Genomic DNA, 16,902 nt, shown 5'->3' with positions numbered 1-16,902 from the left:
GGGTTTGAAGCGGTGTTTCTCAGCCTTGGCCACTTTAAGATGGGTGGACTACAACTCCCAGAATTCCCCAGCCAGCACGTCTTCCAGAAAGGATGGGTTTGAAGCGGTGTTTCTCAGCCTTGGCCACTTTAAGATGGGTGGACTACAACTCCCAGAATTCCCCAGCCAGCACGTCTTCCAGAAAGGATGGGTTTGAAGCGGTGTTTCTCAGCCTTGGCCACTTTAAGATGGGTGGACTACAACTCCCAGAATTCTCCAGCCAGCATGACTTCCAGAAAGGATGGGTTTGAAGCGGTGTTTCTCAGCCTTGGCCACTTTAAGATGGGTGGACTACAACTCCCAGAATTCTCCAGCCAGCATGACTTCCAGAAAGGATGGGTTTGAAGCGGTGTTTCTCAGCCTTGGCCACTTTAAGATGGGTGGACTACAACTCCCAGAATTCTCCAGCCAGCACGTCTTCCAGAAAGGATGGCTTTGAAGCAGTGTTTCTCAACCTTGGCTACTTTAAGATAGGTGGACTACAACTCCCAGAATTCCCCAGCCAGCCATGCTGGCTGGGGAATTCTGGGAGTTGAAGTCCACCCATCTTAAAGTTGCTAAGGTTGAAAAACACTGAATTAAGAGAAGGCCCAGCTAGGTAGAAGCAATAGTTTTGAACTTAGGAACCAGTGCTTGGTTAATACTTGGATGGGGCACCATAAGGAAATCCCAAGTTATTGGCTAGAGGGGGACTCAATCAATCCATTTATCTATCTAAAGGCAAATGGGGAAATAAGAGAAAGTGAGGATGAATCACTCTTGTCCTGTCGCCTAGGAAAATGCAGGGGGGCATTCCTTCATAGACAGGGATCAGCATCTATTGACCTTGGCTGGCTCCAAGCCGCGAAGCAGAGCCACCCCTGCCTGGTCCTGGGATGGGAGACCACCAAGAAATCCCAAGGCCGGAGGCTAGATTGGCCCTGAAAAGAAAAGACCTCCTGAAAGAATGCAATGACAGACCGCTTCCGTCGCCGAGCAAACTACAGGCCTAGCTCCACTTAAAGGCTGCCACCAGTAGTAGAAACTACTATGATATCACATTGATGATAAGGAAACTAAGAGTCGTGACATCACAGAATTCACCGAGGAAAGGAAATAAGTGAATTCCTATTCACAGCGTCCCTGGTCTGAGACGGGTGGCTATATAAACTGAATGAATAAATAAAAAATAAATCCGTGGTGGCGGGAGGCATTCTACAGAATGCTACCCAGCCTGGAAATTCAAGCGTTCGGAGAAGTTGCGTGTCCCGGAGCATCGCTTTGGCAAGCCATCCAAACCAGAAAATGCCAGCCACCTCCCTTGAATCACCTCGACCGCCGATTCCCATTCTGGGCCGTATTCCGGATGAAGAAAAAGCGGGCCGACGCTTGCCGCTTTGGACTCCCACACCGTGGGGCAAATGGCCGATGAGACTGGCCTTCAGCGTTTCTACGAACATTTTTATGCCGGGAGAACTTTCTCCTTCTTCTTTTTTTTCCCAAAGTTTGTGCGGCAAGGGGAGGGGGGAAATGCACCATTGACACATTCCCCACCCTGGAGGCCAGCAAACCATAAATTGCATATTTCACCCTTGGCCCTTCCTGGAGTTTCTGCCCTTTCTTCTACATTGGCCCGCTCTCCCCCTTCCCCAATTTTTTTTCCAGTTCACCCCTCCAACCGAGTGTAAAACGTTAACCAAATCAGCTGCTTCTTGCTTGACATAAATAACCCATCCAGAGCACCACGTCAGGACAATTTTGCTTTGTAGGAAACAAGGGCGACTTTTGACTTGGCACCAACCAGGCAAAGCCTTTTTCAATGCGGGTGACTTGCAAGAACATCATTTTCTTCCCCCGTCTTCATTGGACAGCCGATTTCTGGAATAAACACTCAGCCAGATCCTCAGGTCCCCCCCAAGGAAAAGAAGACTGGGTTGTGTATGGGTGAGGGTGGGAGAGCAGAGACAAGCGGGTGGAACGGTCTCCAAGCTCGGCACAGAATCGGGAGGCTCGTGGAGAGATGCTCCAAGCTCTTTCGGACCCCCAGACCAGCCATTTTTAAGAGAGATTAAGACCCCCCCTTTAGCAAAGTGGTTTTTTTCTTTCCCCCAGGAACCTGCCCACCAAAGTTTCATTGAGTCAGAAGGTCTCAAAAGTTGGATCCCCCCAATCTTGTTTGCAGGAATTCCATTTTTCAAGCCACAACCAATTTCTTGGTCCGCTCTCCCCACCCAACTCTCCATTCGACGTTGGAATTTGCAGCAGGAAAGAGCAAAGTGACAGATCCGATTTTTTGGGGGGGCCTTTTTGACATCTTCCCAGTTTCCTAGCTTATCATGGCTTTCGGGGAGCTGCTAGAACAGGTTGGCGGGATGGGGCGCTTCCAGTATATTCACACCCTGCTCCTCACCATCCCGGTGCTATTCATGGCCAGCCACAATCTTCTCCAGAACTTCACCGCTGCTATTCCAGGACATCACTGCCAGGTCCGCACCGCCCCCAACGGCAGCGAGTCCCCCAATGTCACTCATCGGCTAGGACCTGGCGACCTCCTCAGGGTCAGCATCCCGACGGACAGCAAGCAGCGGCTGGAAAAATGCAGACGCTTTACCGAGGCTCAGTGGTTCCTTCTCGACACGAACATCACCTGGGGGAACCAGACCAACATGGACACCGAGCCGTGCTCCGATGGATGGGTCTATGACACGACTCAGTACACCTCCACCATCATCACTGAGGTGAGTGGCCATCAACGAGGGAGATGCGTTTACGAGAAGGGTCATTTCGAGGCATGGAGCATTGACATTTATGTATTTAATCCCTGATTTATTTTGACCTGGCCTTGATTACTTTATCAGTAACTCAAGGTGGCGGACATACCTAATCCTCCTTCCTCCTCCTATTTTCCCCGTAACAAGAACCCTGCAAGGTGGGCTGGGCGGAGAGAGAGGGACAGTGGAAATGACAAAGAAGTGGTGGAACGGGGACAGAAGAAGATGCCAGGATCCAAGGCACACGTTGTCTTGGGTGCAGGGTTTGTTTTAAGAATCACTAGAGGGGTTTCTGGTGGCAACGCGTCAGCTCAGAAGCGTCTAATGCATTGACCACGAAAAGAGTGCCTCTGAACTTACGCCGAGTTTTTTCTTCCTCCCTTTAAAAACCCAAGCACTGCAGGTTTGTATCGGAGGATGATGTCATTGCTGGTCTTTTTAAAGAAATGAACAGACGCTTTTGAAAAGTCTCCGGGTAGCTTAGAAAGTATTAGAACAATGATAGAAAAACCAAAGCCCCGGATTTTAATCCCCAGCATTGGCCAGAGAGGTTGGGAAAAAACTTCCATCGGCATCAACAAGCTAGACTGAAGGCAGCCCCATTGTGCCTAATGGAAGGCTGTATAACTGGGCTAAGTAATAATTTAAAATAATTCAGGGGAGATCTTTGAAGCAATATCCGAAGAGGATTGCCCGTGGAGCGTCTGAATACAAACTGACATAATTTTCTAGTCTTACTGCTGTTCCTGTCCTGACCGGATTACGATTTTGCTAGAGAGAAAAATGTCAAATCCTTAAATGTAGGGATCGAGATATTAAATTGGTGTTCAGTGTCTAGATGTCTCGTTGGCTGGTTTTCAACTACGATCCTCCTGCTTCGCTGATTGTTACTTCGAAGCCTTTTTAGTGTGACCAGTTTGTTCTTTCTAGATATATTGAAAGAGAATTCTGCTCCAAATGCAGATATCCATGAAAACGATTTAGAACAGGAAACTATTTCAGGGAAAATGATGCGCAGAAACTGGGCGCGTAAGGTAAATGCGTGCGCCAAAATGCTTACCGGTTTAATGCAAACCTAAACTCAAATTCGTATGGGAAGAGGACAGGCCAAACTTACAAAGGGGAAAAAAATCTGAGAAACTGCGAAGAATTGGAGTAGACAAATGAATAAAAATGAGAATCTGCGAAGAAACAGAACCAAAATGGGCAGAGTTGCAAACCGTGCGACTGAAACTGATAGATTTGTAGATATTACGAAATAATAATAATAATAATAATAATAATAATAATAATAATAATAATATTTTGGTACTATCTTTGCTTTCTTTCATCATAGTCATTCTACTTCTATTAGCAGGTCTTTATATTTTGCAATTTTCTCCCGTTCTTTCTCTTCTCTTCTGCTGTCTCCAGGTATTGCAAGGTCCACCTTCCGGACTTCTTTGTCTTTCTTATCAACAATGGTTAAGTCTGGGGTGTTGCGTAGCAGATGCTGGTCTGTTTGGATTCTAGGGCCTGCCACCCAACACCCCAGATTTAAAAACTGTAGATAAAAAAGACCAAAAAGTCTGGATCATGGACCTTGCAATACCTGGAGGCAGCAGAAGAGAGGAGAAAGAACGGGAGAAAGTCACAAAATAGAGAAATAGAATATTTTGAATGCAAAGAGAAGTAGAATGACTGCGGCAAAAGGGAGCAAAGATAGGCTCCTTGGGTGCAATCCTTAAACATCTGGTGCACCCCTTGAAGACAAAATCGCCATCGGTCCATTGCAAAAGGCAGGTTTGCTTGGAACAGCTTCCATCCTGCAACGATATTTTTAACGCCATCCAACAACATCTGCCTATCCCAGGTCCTTGGGAAGGACTCGATCGGTGGACAAAAAGGCAAAATCCAGTCTGAACATCTGGCCGACTCTGCGACCCACCACAATAATAATATTAGCAGCACCTCGCTAGGATTTCAACTCAACCAGGGGATGGCACCTTTTGAATCCAGGTCTTTCTGCTTTGCTATATTTCACACCCAAGTGAATAGCTCTCAAAACCTAGACCAAAGTTGTCGCAATGCGGGAATTGCCACCACCGGAGCTCTTTTTGGGATGACTCGAGGGAGAGACACGCAACCAGGCGGCCCTCCGGTTCTCCAGCAAACCAAGGAGTTAAATTGCAGGAACCGCAGGGTGTGTTTTGAGTTGGATGGGCAAACCGGTGGGAATGGGGGGGACTTGTCCCCCCACCCCCTGTCCTAATGCAATCCGAAGGCCCTGCTGGGCGCAGAAAAATCCCAAATCAGTGGGACATGCTTATCTGGCACCAGTTCTGAGAGAAGAACCGGTGGATTTTTCTGCAGGCAGCAAAAATGTTGTTCCGAGCCTGTCTGCTCTCCTTCCTCTCTCTTCCCAGAGGGGGTATGTTCTACCTCCCCCCATTTTGCATTTTTCTTCTTGTCTCCCCCACCCCGAGCTTCCTCTGGAGAACAGCTTGCAGAGTCAGGTAACCAGGCTGCGACTTAATTTTTTGCAAAATATAAAAGATCTGCGCCGGAGTGCACCGGGCCCCTCTTCTGAACTGGGGGCAAAATCTGTTTGTTTTTTAAGAAGAGGACGAGAAAAGCAAGCAAGTTTCTAGTCCTCAGGTTCGAGAAGTGTTGCGGCTTCAATGTTTTGGAAACTAGCTAGAAAGATCCAAATATTTGGAAAAGAAAGGTGGTCCTTTTCACCCAGAAGCGGTGTTTGCAAAATTTACTTCATTGCCCGGGAAAAAGAGTATTGTTTTCTTTTCCGCGGTACCCAGCCCTGAAGAACTCCACTTTTTAATCACATCCCTATCATGCGGTGTTTCTCAACCTTGGCCATTTTCAGATGTATGGATTTCAACTCCCAGAATTCCCCAGCCAGCCTTGCTGGCTGGGGAATTCTGGAAGTTGAAGTCCACAGATCTGAAAGTGGCCAAGGTTGAGAAATGCTGCTATAATGGTAGGGCCACCTTCTTCCAGAAATCAATCAATCAATCAATCAATCAATCAATCAATCACACACACACAGACCCACAAATTCAGAGACCATGTGCTGCCAGAAACCCAGCAAAAGGGAGCCACCGAGAGATTGAGGGGTGGGATGGGTGGGAAGAATAACCCTGATGTTTGCAGAAATACAGAAAGGACCCAAAGGAGCTAGTTTTCCCTTGCTCCCAACACTTCCTTGAGGACCAAGTTAATCCAGGAGCTGGACGGAGTAAGGAACGAGAGGGATGGAATGAGAGGGTGGATGGAGTAAGGAGCAAGAGGTGGGATGGAGTAAAGAGCGAGAGGTTGGATGGAGTAAGGAGTGAGAGGGATGGACTGAGTAAGTAGAGAGAGGTTGGACGGAGTAAGGAGCAAGAGGATGGACCAAGTAAGGTGCGAAAGGGATGGATGGAGTAAAGAGCAAGAGGGATGGACGGAGTAAGGCATGAGAGGGCTAGAACTGAACGCGTTGCAAGATGCCTCTCCCTGCAGAGAAGGGCCCGAACCCCCAGCCAGCTCTGATCCCCCCACCCCTTTTAACGCGACCCCCGTCTTCTCTGTGCTAGTGGGACCTGGTGTGTGACCGGCGGAAACTCCGGGAGATGGCGCAGTCGGTGTACATGGCGGGGGTGCTGATCGGCGCCCTAGTCCTGGGCGGGCTGGCTGATAGGTACGTGGGCCAGCCGCGGGCGGAACGGGCAGGCAGGGGTGGGCGAGGGGCGAACTCCGGCGGTGAAGCCGTAGGACCCCCTCCTGAAAGACACAGACCTAAATGAACCCGTGGAGCACGCTGACTCAATTCAGTTCCAATTCCAGTTCAATGGGAAGGGCAGGATCAAAGCAATTCGTTGGATTTCGGTTTCTGAATGCTGATAACGGAGTTTAATAATCCCCAAAATGCTCTCTCTCGCTGATAAAAGATGGGCTGAAATCCTCTCTTTCAACATTTTCCCCCCAAGCGCGTTCCCCATCCCCTGAACCCCCCCCAGCCCCTTACTTGCTTCCCCCATTCATCGGAGCCCAAAGGCTTGGCACATGGGACTCTGGGGCTGCGTTCACACAACCTGTTGAACCTGGGCATTCTGACCTGATCTTTCTGGGTTTGCACTGAGTCAGAAAAACAACCACCAGCAAGCAAACCCAGGTTAAAATAGCAAAGCTTAGCATGTTTACCTAACCTGGGTTACCCATTATCCGCATTCACACAATGCATTGGACCCAAGACTGACCAAAGGTTTGCAGAACCGGCTAACCATGGTTTGCACAAATCACCCTCCATCTCTGCTAGATCAGTAACTGACCTGGTTCAACGCATTGGGTCTAGAAGGGCTAAACATAAGCAGGGGAACTCAGCTATATAGATTGCCAAATGCAGTTCCACCTTGCACCACCAGGGGCAGGCAGGCAAGCAGAGATTCCGGCATTTTCTTGGGTTTTCTAGCAAGGCGAAAGTTGTCATATTCCTTCCTGTTTTGGAAGGTTTGGTAGCTAAGTTTAGACTTTGTCCGTATCTGTCCTCCCCGATTTTTGAGTGGGTCCTTGCTCATTTGACCCCAATTTCTGCATTAAGGGCACCACTTGGTGATCAAAACCACTTTTCTACCCCACCAAGAAGCTGATAGGTGCAGTCTGGGTGTTGGCCACAAGGGGGCGCTGACTCCTTCTCGCCTCTCAGATGTGATCCAGCCCTGCTGGGAGATTCCCTCCCTTCGGAAGTGGATCAGATCTTTCCAGATGTTGATTAATCACTGCTGGGAAATCAAACAGCCCAAGAATCTTTTCGGGCGAGATTCTGCCCCCAAAAGTTTCGGAATCAGCCACTGAAATTGCAATGGATCAGTGTGCACCCTTTTAAATGGGGCCATTGCTTAATAGTACCCAAAGAGGAAAATTAAAATATGAATTAAAATACGATTGCCCTCATATAGGTGAGTCAACAAAGCTTAGAATCAATTTAATTTAAATATGAGGAAGGTCATATCTGGGGTGTAAGGAAGACGTTATTAACGGAGGACTTCAAGGTCCATATTGCTCTCCACTCTGAGGGTTCTGTAGTTTGTAACCAGAAAATCTGGGAAAACAAATGACAGAGCCATTGTGTTGGGGGGGTGTCAAAAAAGTCAAAATGGCTGCCACAACTGCTCAACCCACATAAAAAAGTTGGTTAATAAGTTCGTTTTGAGTTGCAAGCTGCCCAGAGTGCTGTGAATTGGGAGTCAGGCAGCCTATAATAATAAATAATAAAATTAAATAAATAAAGTTAAATAAAATTAAGAAAAAATAAATAAGGTTTGGAGCTTTGATTATGTAGTCATGGCTGCCATCTTGACTTTTTTGACACACCCATCCCTGTGGTCCCCCCTAATCATCATATATGCCAGTGTTTAGGAATTGCTGGTCCTTCCACTGTCACTGGACTACAAATCCCAGCAGCCCCAGCCACCATACCCAAGGGTGAGGGATGCTGGGAGTTGCAATTTTAGTATCATCTCAGGGCCTTTTCCCCAGTGTAAAACCCAGCGCTCAGCCACTGCTCAGCCTGATAAAAAGGGGTTTTTTTTTTCTGTGAAAGAGGCTTCCGTTTTTCCACTTTGTTCTCAGAATGCTTGAGAATTTCTTCAGGATTTCTCTTATTGGTGCTTTAGAGCTCTCCTGTCCTTAGAGGGGGCAAAGCAAGGAGCTACTGCTGGAATTGCTGGTTTCGGTCACCGGTCTCCTTGGAGACCCACACTTCGATCTGAAAACACCCCCAATTTGAAATTCCTCTCTGATTATTTTCCTTAAAAACGGGGAAGGAAGCTGGAAAGTTTGGCCGAGAAGACTCTGGGGGTCGTTCCCATTCCCAGTTTCCCAAACCCATTGTCTTTCTTCTGACTGAATGAGATGGCTGGGGGGAGGAATGCCAAATAATTATTCTGCCAGGGAATGACACACACAAACACACACCCTTGCCCGGTTTTCTTTTCTGCCTGCAATGCTTGTAAGGGGCAGGAATGGGTCTCTTTGCTTTTCCTCCAGATTCGGCCGAAAAGCTCTGACGATCTGGTCCTTTTTGCAAATGGCCGTGACGGGGACGTGCACAGCATTTTCGCCCAATTATGTCTCCTATTGCATCTTCCGCTTCTTGAACGGCATGGCGCTTTCCGGATTCGGCCTCAGTATTGCCTGTTTGGGTAAGAAACTCACGCTCCAGATCAGTGTTTCTCAACCTCAGCGACTTTCAGATGGGTGGACTTCAACTCCCAGAATTCCCCAGCCAGCAAGGCTGGCTGGGGAATTCTGGGAGTTGAAGTCCACCCATCTGAAAGTCGCTGAGGTTGAGAAACATTGCTCCAGCTGATCTCAAAGTGGACTTAAAGAACAAATTTAGCAGTTGATTTGGGTGTATTGGCTGGGCTCACCGAACGAGGATTTCCACGTTAGAGGATCATTTTAATCTCTCCGCTTAAGGAAGAACGGGAGAAACAAAGTTTGAGATCTGGATTCCGGCTGAGCCTCATGGGGATTGGAATCCAAAACCTCGGCCGTCTGGGAACGGAAGCCCGTCCCTTCCGCCTCTCCCCAAGCTGGGGAAGACGAGTCGAGACCTCAAAGGAAGGATCCTGAACATTTTGGAATTGGGGTGTTTGAGGTGGAATTTGGGGAGAGCTTTGCGGGTCTCGCCACAAAATAGCTCCAGCCTTTTTCTGGAGAGGAGGAACAACCTCGAAGCAAAGCCAGAGTTGCAGGCCCCCGTTTTTCGGCCGAAAGGGTCCAATGGTTGGGTTTGAAGCCTGTCGTGTAGATCAGAGAATCTGAAAAGAGTTGAGACATCAAGCGGGGTTGAGAGACGTGGGGCTGCCAAAGGAAGTAATCATTCGAAGGGTGTTCCGTGGACCCCGAATGGGTGGATTTAACCCAAATGTGCAGGCAGAGGTTGTGCAGAGCGGTTTCTGAAATGGATCCCTTCTTTTTCCAGTTGTGGAGTGGATTCCCACCCAGTACCGGACGATCACCATCGCCATCTCTGGGTTGTCATATACTCTGGGGCAAATCCTTCTCGCTGGCTTGTCCTATGCCATCCGTGACTGGCGTTGGTTACAGGTGGCCGTGTCGGCTCCCTATTTTCTCTTCCTCCTGTATTCCTGGTACGTGCAGTGGGCGGGATCCCCCCTTTCCCAGCGGGCTGAAGTTTCAGAAAAGAAAAGGTTGTGGAGACAAGTACAGGTAGTCCTCAACTTACAACCACAATTGAGATCGGAACTTCTGTCACTAAGCGATGCAGTTGATACATGAGTCACACCCAATTTTACGACCTTTTTTGCTGTGGTTATTAAGTGACCCCAATGACTTTGCTTCTTGGAAGCCCCCTGGAAAGGTTGCAGATGGTGATCACATGACCCCAGGATGGTGCAACTGTCATAAATACATGCTGGTTGCCAAGCACCAAATTCTGATCACATGACCTCAGGGATGCTGCGACAGTCCTAAGTGCAAAGACTGATTGTAAGTCACTTTTTTCAGCGCTGTCATAACTCCAAAGGGTAGTTAAACAAATGGTCATAAGTCAAGGACTACTTGTAAAAGAGAAGAAAAGGGGTTTTGTGGGTCTGTGTAGAAGAGTACAGAAATAACTTTGAAGAAAGAGCACAAGAGCAGTTCCATTAACCCCAGTTTAGCCCTGAAAGAGAGGAAGGGGTAAGAAAGGAACTCAAGATTGCCTTGCCTTGATTCTCTTGGGTACAAGAGAGAACAGAAGTAAAACCTGTCAGGCTTCCAAGATTCTGTTATTATACCCTACAACAATAAAGTGGAGCTCCAGCTATTATACCCTACATCAATAAAGCTGTAATGGTATGTGGGAATGACCTTGGGAGACCAGATGAAGAGATGCTGCCTAGGGAACGGGAGATAAGAGGGAGCATAGCCCACAGCTGCACAGTGGCTGGGGCAAAAAGCTCAGAAGGGACCCTCCCTTGTTTCTCGAGCTGTATAGGAGACGCGGGGGGCGGGGGCGGGATTTGTACTTTCAGACTCGCAAGGTTCTGTCCATGTAGCTTTACCATAAAGTCGAATTAGCTGATCTGGCTGTGTTTCCTGCCTGGTCTACCTGGTAAGGCTGACCAAAATGGAGTTCCAGGAGTCCTCCAAGAGGTCTGAGAGCTACTAGATCGCTTATCCAGGGGTGGGCTTTAATCCAGGTTATTCATCATCCAGTCATTCTTGTTCCAATACCTTCTTGTTGTATCACACAAACTACTTAAGTATCCGATTCCCACTGTGTTCAGCGTCTGTTTCTCTTGATAAACCCACTTCTCACTTCCATATATCAAGGTGGGCAGAAACAGACTCTGTTTGACAGCTGTTTCGGCTTCTTTCAACCTTCATTGCTTGCAACAGAGTATTTTCCTACTGGTGTTTTCAGCCTTTCGGCTACGATCGAGGGTTGTCCTTGATCTGAACTCATGAACTTCCATTTGAACATCGCCCTACCTGAAACGAGGAAGGATAAAAATCCATCCTGCTTTAGCATTCCTAGGTCAGCCAGTCGGCTCGATAGCCTGTGGAGATCACGGCCACTCGAATTTCTTTCTTGCAGGTGGTATGCGGAATCGGCTCGCTGGCTGATCCAGTCTGGACAGGCCAATAAGGCGGTTGGGGTTCTCCGGAGAGTGGCCCGGATCAACAAAAAGCGGGAAGCCGGAGCAAGGATCACCACGGAGGTATGGAGGAAACGAAGGGAAGAGGTCCACCACGCAGTTGCAAATCTTGCTAAATGACGGTCAGCCCTTGGAAGTTTGTTCAAGAAACAGACTCCATCAGAAGACTAGAACTACGCTTTATGGAGACAGGTTGCATTCACAGAACCTTGCAGGCCTGATTGTGGTTTTCCTCCCCTCCCTCTTAGACTCCACTGAGTTAGGGAAGAGCTAACCTGAGCCTCTTTTTAACCCTGTGTCCTTTGCCAGGGCTCAAGGCACGTTTCTTCCTCTTCCACTTTTATAACGGCTTCTGAATATTTCCCTGAAGGTCATCTCCCCGGCTCTCTACACCAAGGTTTCTCAACCTTAGCCATTTTAAGCTGTGTAGACTTCCACTTCCAGAATTCCCCAGCCAGCATGCCCTAACCCTAACCCTAACCCTAACCCTAAGTCTGTAGAAATAAGAGACTTACCCCACTAGGTAGACCAGGTCAGAAGATCAACTCCATGTGAAGACTGCTTCATTGAGACAGGCTACAACCACAGAATCTCGCAAGTCTGATTGCACAGGACCTCCTTCCCCCTCTTATAATCCTGTGAATCAGGGAGGGGTCTCCCTCAGGACTTAAAAAATGTTTCAACCCCCCCCCCCTTTTGCCTACACAACAGTTCTTGCATGTTTCCATCAAGGTCCTCCTCCTCCTCCTCTCCTTCCAGTCACAAAATGAACCCAACTTCCTTCGCATCCCTCCATTCAAGAAAAGTGTCCATGGATTGAGGTCCACGAAGCCTATCGAATCCAATTGCCACAGAGCTGATCAGGCTAAAAGGGCCCTTTATTTATTGCTTCGAAATCCTGATTTTTCTCTGAGAGCTCAGGATCTCTCATTTTATCCTCCCCCCAATGACCCTGTGAGGTAGACTGGACCGGGAGGAAGTGATTGGCCCAATGCCATTCAATGGGGTCTCTTACCAAGGGAGAACTTTCAATCCAGGTATCTTCATTCCAAGCTCAACAGCTTAACCGTGACTTTACCCTGAATGATTTACTCTGACATGGTTTCTAAGCCTTCATGGGACAAACTAAGGTGGACAGGACCATCTTTTTTGAAATGACCCCATTTTGACATGTATGAAGCAATATTTGGAGAAGACTAGAGAATACCATGGACAGTCAAGAAAACAAAATGATGGATCATTGAACAAATCAACCCAGAGTTCTCACTCGAGGCACAAATGACCAGACTGAAATGGTCCTACTTCAGACACATGATGTGAAGACCCAGCTCTCTGGAGAAGGCTCTGATGCTGGGAAAGGTGGAAGGAAAGAGAAGAAGAGGAGGACCAGCAGCCAGAACTCCAGGAATTCTGGGAGTTGAAGTCCACGCATCTTCAAGCTGCCAAGGTTGAGAAACACTTGAGAAATGACCAGGTTCAAATGATCCTACTTCGGACACATAATGGGAAGACCCAGCTCTCTGGAGACAGCTCTGATGCTGGGAAAGGTGGAAGGAAAGAGAAGAAGAGGAGGACCAGCAGCAAGGTGGAGGAACTCCATTACAGTGATGATGGGGGAACCATGTAGGAAGAGCTTATGGACCAAGTTAGGAATAGATCATCATGGAGAAAAATCTATCAATGAGTCACTAAGAGTTGACAATGACTCAATGGCATGTAATCAATCAATCAATCAATCAATCAATCAATCAATGTATCAAATATATGTCTTTTTGGAGAAGAGCCCCAACGTATTTAGGGTTTTTTCCACTCCTCTTTTCATTTTACTTGCATATTTTTTTTCCTGGTAGGTTCTGCTCTCCAGTATGGAAAAAGAACTTTCTTCGTGCAAATCCACTTACACGATTTCCGACTTGGTGCGCACCCCGACCATCCGTCGCATCTTCTGCTGCCTCTCCATGGTGTGGTAAGAGGTCAATCTGAATACTGGTGTCCTAAAGGAACAGTGTCCTGTTGGCCAGCTTTCCAGGATCAGAGATAGGCTATGTATCCGAAAACCCCACCTTTGATCCCCAATCAAAGCAGGAATAAAACGACTGTTTGGGATAGCTGCCAGAAACCTTCCAAGGATAAATTCCACAGAGTTTTCTTTAGCGAGATTTATTGAGAAGAATGGAGTTACAAGAATTCCAACAAGGAATCTCCCTGAGTGTTGAGGTAGATATTTTCTGATTTGCTTTCTGAGATTCAGTGAGGATGCAGGTCTCTTTTCTGAAAACGGTGAAACTTGGAGATGGTAGTTTATACAGTCTCCGAAATCTTCAGCAGTCTGGGAATCAACTCTCACACCAGCCTGACCAAGAAGAGTTATGATTTTTTTTTTAAATTAATATTTAGGTTCTCTGTCAGCTTCTCCTATTACGGGCTGGTCATGGACCTCCAGAATTTTGGGGTCAGCATCTACCTCATCCAGGTGATCTTCGGAGCTGTGGATTTGCCAGCCAAACTGCTTGTCACAATCTCCATGAGCTACATTGGGCGGAAGTTCAGCCTCGCAGCCTTCCTCATTTCTGCCGGCATCATCATCATCACCAACTTATTTGTGCCCTTGGGTGAGTATCTCCTCATTTGTCCATCGTGTTTTCCTTGCCTTCTTATGTTGGTCTTCATCATGGCTAGGTCTCAGGAGACTTCCTCAGATGTCCTCCGAAGAAGAAGAAGAAGAAGAAGAAGAAGAAGAAGAAGAAGCAAACTGCCATGTTGCTCCTGGCCTGGAGAAGACCTGGGCCAGACTAGGATCCTTCCTCTCTCCTGAGAATGCTGATCTTTTAGCATGATTAGTCAGGGGTCTCCCATCCAGAGAGGAGAATGGTTTAACCTAGACTTTTCATGGAGTCCTCATGACTTTTATTCATGGAACTGTGGAATTATAAGGCACCCCAAGGATCACCTAGTCCAACCCTCTTCAACAGGCAAGGAAACCAATTAAAATATCTCAGACAGGGTTGTCCAAGCCTTCTTCTTAAAAGCCTCCAGAGATGGAGAACCTGCAACCTCTAGGTTCAAGACTGCCCTCTTACCCTCAAGAAGTTTTTCCTTCTGAAATCTAGAGAGCTACAACTTCTACGCATCGTTCACGCCATGAAATCGTTCTTGGTCATCTTCTCTGTCACCTCCCTTCCCTTATGCTGAGTTTTCATTAGCCCATATGAAGGGGACCCACAACTTTGACTTCTTCACCCTGCACATGGTGGATGGCTTGTTAGAACCGGGCAATCCGCACGGTGGGATGACTGGCCGGGTGCCACTGTGAGCTAGTCCCCACTGTTTTTGTCCCTCCCCAGAGATGCAGACGGTACGGACAGCGCTGGCTGTCATCGGGAAGGGATGTCTCTCGGCGGCTTTCAACTGCGTCTTCCTCTTCACGACAGAACTGTACCCAACCCCTGTCAGGTGAGGAGAGCTGCGCTGGAAGAGTCGGGCAGTGATGTCTTTATGTATATTGAAATCTAAAGAAATCAATCAAGATACACAAAGTCCCCTTCCCCTTCCTTTTGGAACTGTAGCTCGGGGGCAGAATCTCTTCCCTTCCCCACAAGTTCTGGGTTCGATCCCCCACATCTCCGAGTAAGCGCACGGGGGGAAAATCCCATCTAAATTTTTGGGAGGCTGCTGTTGGTTAGAATCCACAATCTTGGAGAAGATAGAGCAGAGGGTTGTGACTTGTATGCACGTACCTCACACACACACACATGCACGCACGCACTCACACACATCCTACATTAATCTAGAGCCCTTAAGATGAATGATCTTGTCATCAAAGGAATTTTGATAGCATGGTAGCATAGGGGACTGTTCCCAGGCCTTCTTGGTGATACCCCCCCCTTTTCATACCCCCCCTCAGATATAAGGACTGCCCCCCTCCCTGCCAAGTTTTCCAACAGCCGTGGAGTCTGGGCATTTCTGGGTACCTGGTTAAAATGGGCCTAGAACAGTGTTTTTTGGCCTTTGCAGTTCCTCCCCAGCTTGGGGTTTGGGTGATTTTCAGTCTTCTTCCTCTGCGCAGAGGGTCAGCCCCACAGAGCCTCCCGATTAGTGGGGCAGAAAGTTCTGGGTAAATCCATTCAGAGGAAATAAATCAGTGGGGGGAAAGCTGGACCCCTCCCCAAGGGTGGCAAGGCGAAGCCGATCTCGGCAGGAGGCAACCCCGGCCGGCCTTTGCCTGTCTGAATTTCTCTCTGCCCCGGCTTATGCCGAACAAAATCAAGGCGAGGTCACCTTGACTTTCTTTCTGACACTTTCCTCTTTCTCGGGGCTAGGAAATCTTTTCGGAAAATCCTCCCTTCACGCTTCGCTCCTTCTTTCCCTATCCCCAACACAGGTTTGCCTTCCTTCACAAATGTGCCTGGCAGTGATGCGGCCACTTGGGATCCAGCTTGTCCACATGGGGAAAGGGATCTGGGGTTCCAGATCTCCAGAACTCCCCAATCTCACTGATCTGCCTTCCTTTCTCCCCATCCTTCGCCATCCCCAGACAGACGGGGCTCGGTTTCGGCAGCACGATGGCCCGGGTAGGAGGAATGGTCTCCCCACTGGCCAAAATGTTGGAAGACTATTACGCCTTCCTTCCTCCCATCGTGTACGGAGCTATTCCCATCACGGCTGGAATTATTGCTTGCCTCCTCCCCGAGACTTTGAACGTCCCGTTGCCGGACACGATCGAAGACGTCGAAAACAGGTGGGTGGCCGTCGTTAGGGCTTCTCTCAGTGGGGAGAGTGGTTGATTTGCCCGGGCTCGGCAAGCACAGCTGAGCCTGGTTAATCCTTGGATGGGAGACCACGAGGAAATCCCAAGGCTAGATGGGAAAGTTAAAAAAAGATACAGAAAGGTATGACAATGGTAAACAGAAATGGTTGATTGTGGCTGGCCTTTGATTAACAGTCAAAGGTCCAAACTAGACCTGGGGGGAGCGTTAAGTGAATGACAGGATTGATATGCCTTTCAGCTGACTTTTAATTTATTCTCTCCCCCCCCATCTCCAGATCCAGAAAGAAGAATAAGGAAGAAATAGCCCAAGAAAAAATTCTGCTTCAGAGGCAGGAAAAAGTTTTGTTCAGAGAGACTTGCTGACTTCATCTACAATTTGATTCTGGAAATAAAATTCTCAGAGTTCATTCTTGGATCTGCAGTTAGCAAAGTTGGAACATGGGACGTTTCTGGACGTTTTTCCAAGCACTTAAAAAATAGACCCTTGTTTTGGTCATTTTTCCCCCTTTTCTTGTATTCTACTTGGGCCCTGGGTCAAGGATGGGAGGTCTGTGAGCTCAGCCTGCCTGACGGGGAGGACGCAGTGCTGTGATAATAAAGATGGAGAATGCCTTCTGAACATGTGCAGAGTACATTTCCAAAAATCAACTCTTGAACAGTCAGGGACTTCCCCCTTTAGACAGGAGACCCAAGCTACCAC

The 16,902-nt window shown here is 48.0% G+C and overlaps 1 protein-coding gene across 2 annotated transcripts; it reads left to right on the top strand.

Annotated features, from left to right (window-relative positions):
* The first annotated feature begins 1,760 nt into the window (after window positions 1-1,760).
* LOC103049368 (solute carrier family 22 member 6-A-like) lies at window positions 1,761-16,615 on the top strand. 2 transcript variants are annotated; one of them, XM_007440185.4, is made up of 10 exons: window positions 1,763-2,756; window positions 6,362-6,465; window positions 8,814-8,968; window positions 9,754-9,922; window positions 11,374-11,497; window positions 13,285-13,400; window positions 13,832-14,046; window positions 14,779-14,887; window positions 15,969-16,172; window positions 16,478-16,615. In XM_007440185.4, the coding sequence occupies exons 1-10, from the start codon at window positions 2,355-2,357 to the stop codon at window positions 16,563-16,565; spliced, it is 1,686 nt and encodes a 561-aa protein (XP_007440247.1). In that variant the 5' UTR covers window positions 1,763-2,354; the 3' UTR covers window positions 16,566-16,615. The 2 variants fall into 2 exon arrangements, with proteins under 2 accessions (XP_025030137.1, XP_007440247.1); XM_025174369.2 differs by lacking the exons at window positions 15,969-16,172; window positions 16,478-16,615 and adding an exon at window positions 15,816-15,961 and having other exon boundaries at window positions 1,761-2,756.
* Window positions 16,616-16,902: the final 287 nt, after the last annotated feature.

The sequence above is a fragment of the Python bivittatus genome, unplaced genomic scaffold (assembly GCF_059951505.1).
Source record: "Python bivittatus isolate LINGU-HERP-01145 unplaced genomic scaffold, Pbiv_v1 ctg000180_np1212, whole genome shotgun sequence".
Classification (NCBI taxonomy): Eukaryota; Metazoa; Chordata; class Lepidosauria; order Squamata; family Pythonidae; genus Python; species Python bivittatus.
The sequence above is the reverse complement of the archived record's forward strand: the minus strand, read 5'-3'. Positions and strand labels throughout refer to the sequence as shown.

Excerpts from the sequence above, each read along its gene's own strand:
- LOC103049368 (XM_007440185.4), top strand. The coding sequence starts at position 2,355 with ATGGCTTTCGGGGAGCTGCTAGAACAGGTTGGCGGGATGGGGCGCTTC. Across the intron at positions 9,923-11,373 it reads CTCTTCCTCCTGTATTCCTG|GTGGTATGCGGAATCGGCTC; the intron begins GTACGTGCAGTG and ends TCTTTCTTGCAG. Across the intron at positions 14,047-14,778 it reads CAACTTATTTGTGCCCTTGG|AGATGCAGACGGTACGGACA; the intron begins GTGAGTATCTCC and ends GTCCCTCCCCAG.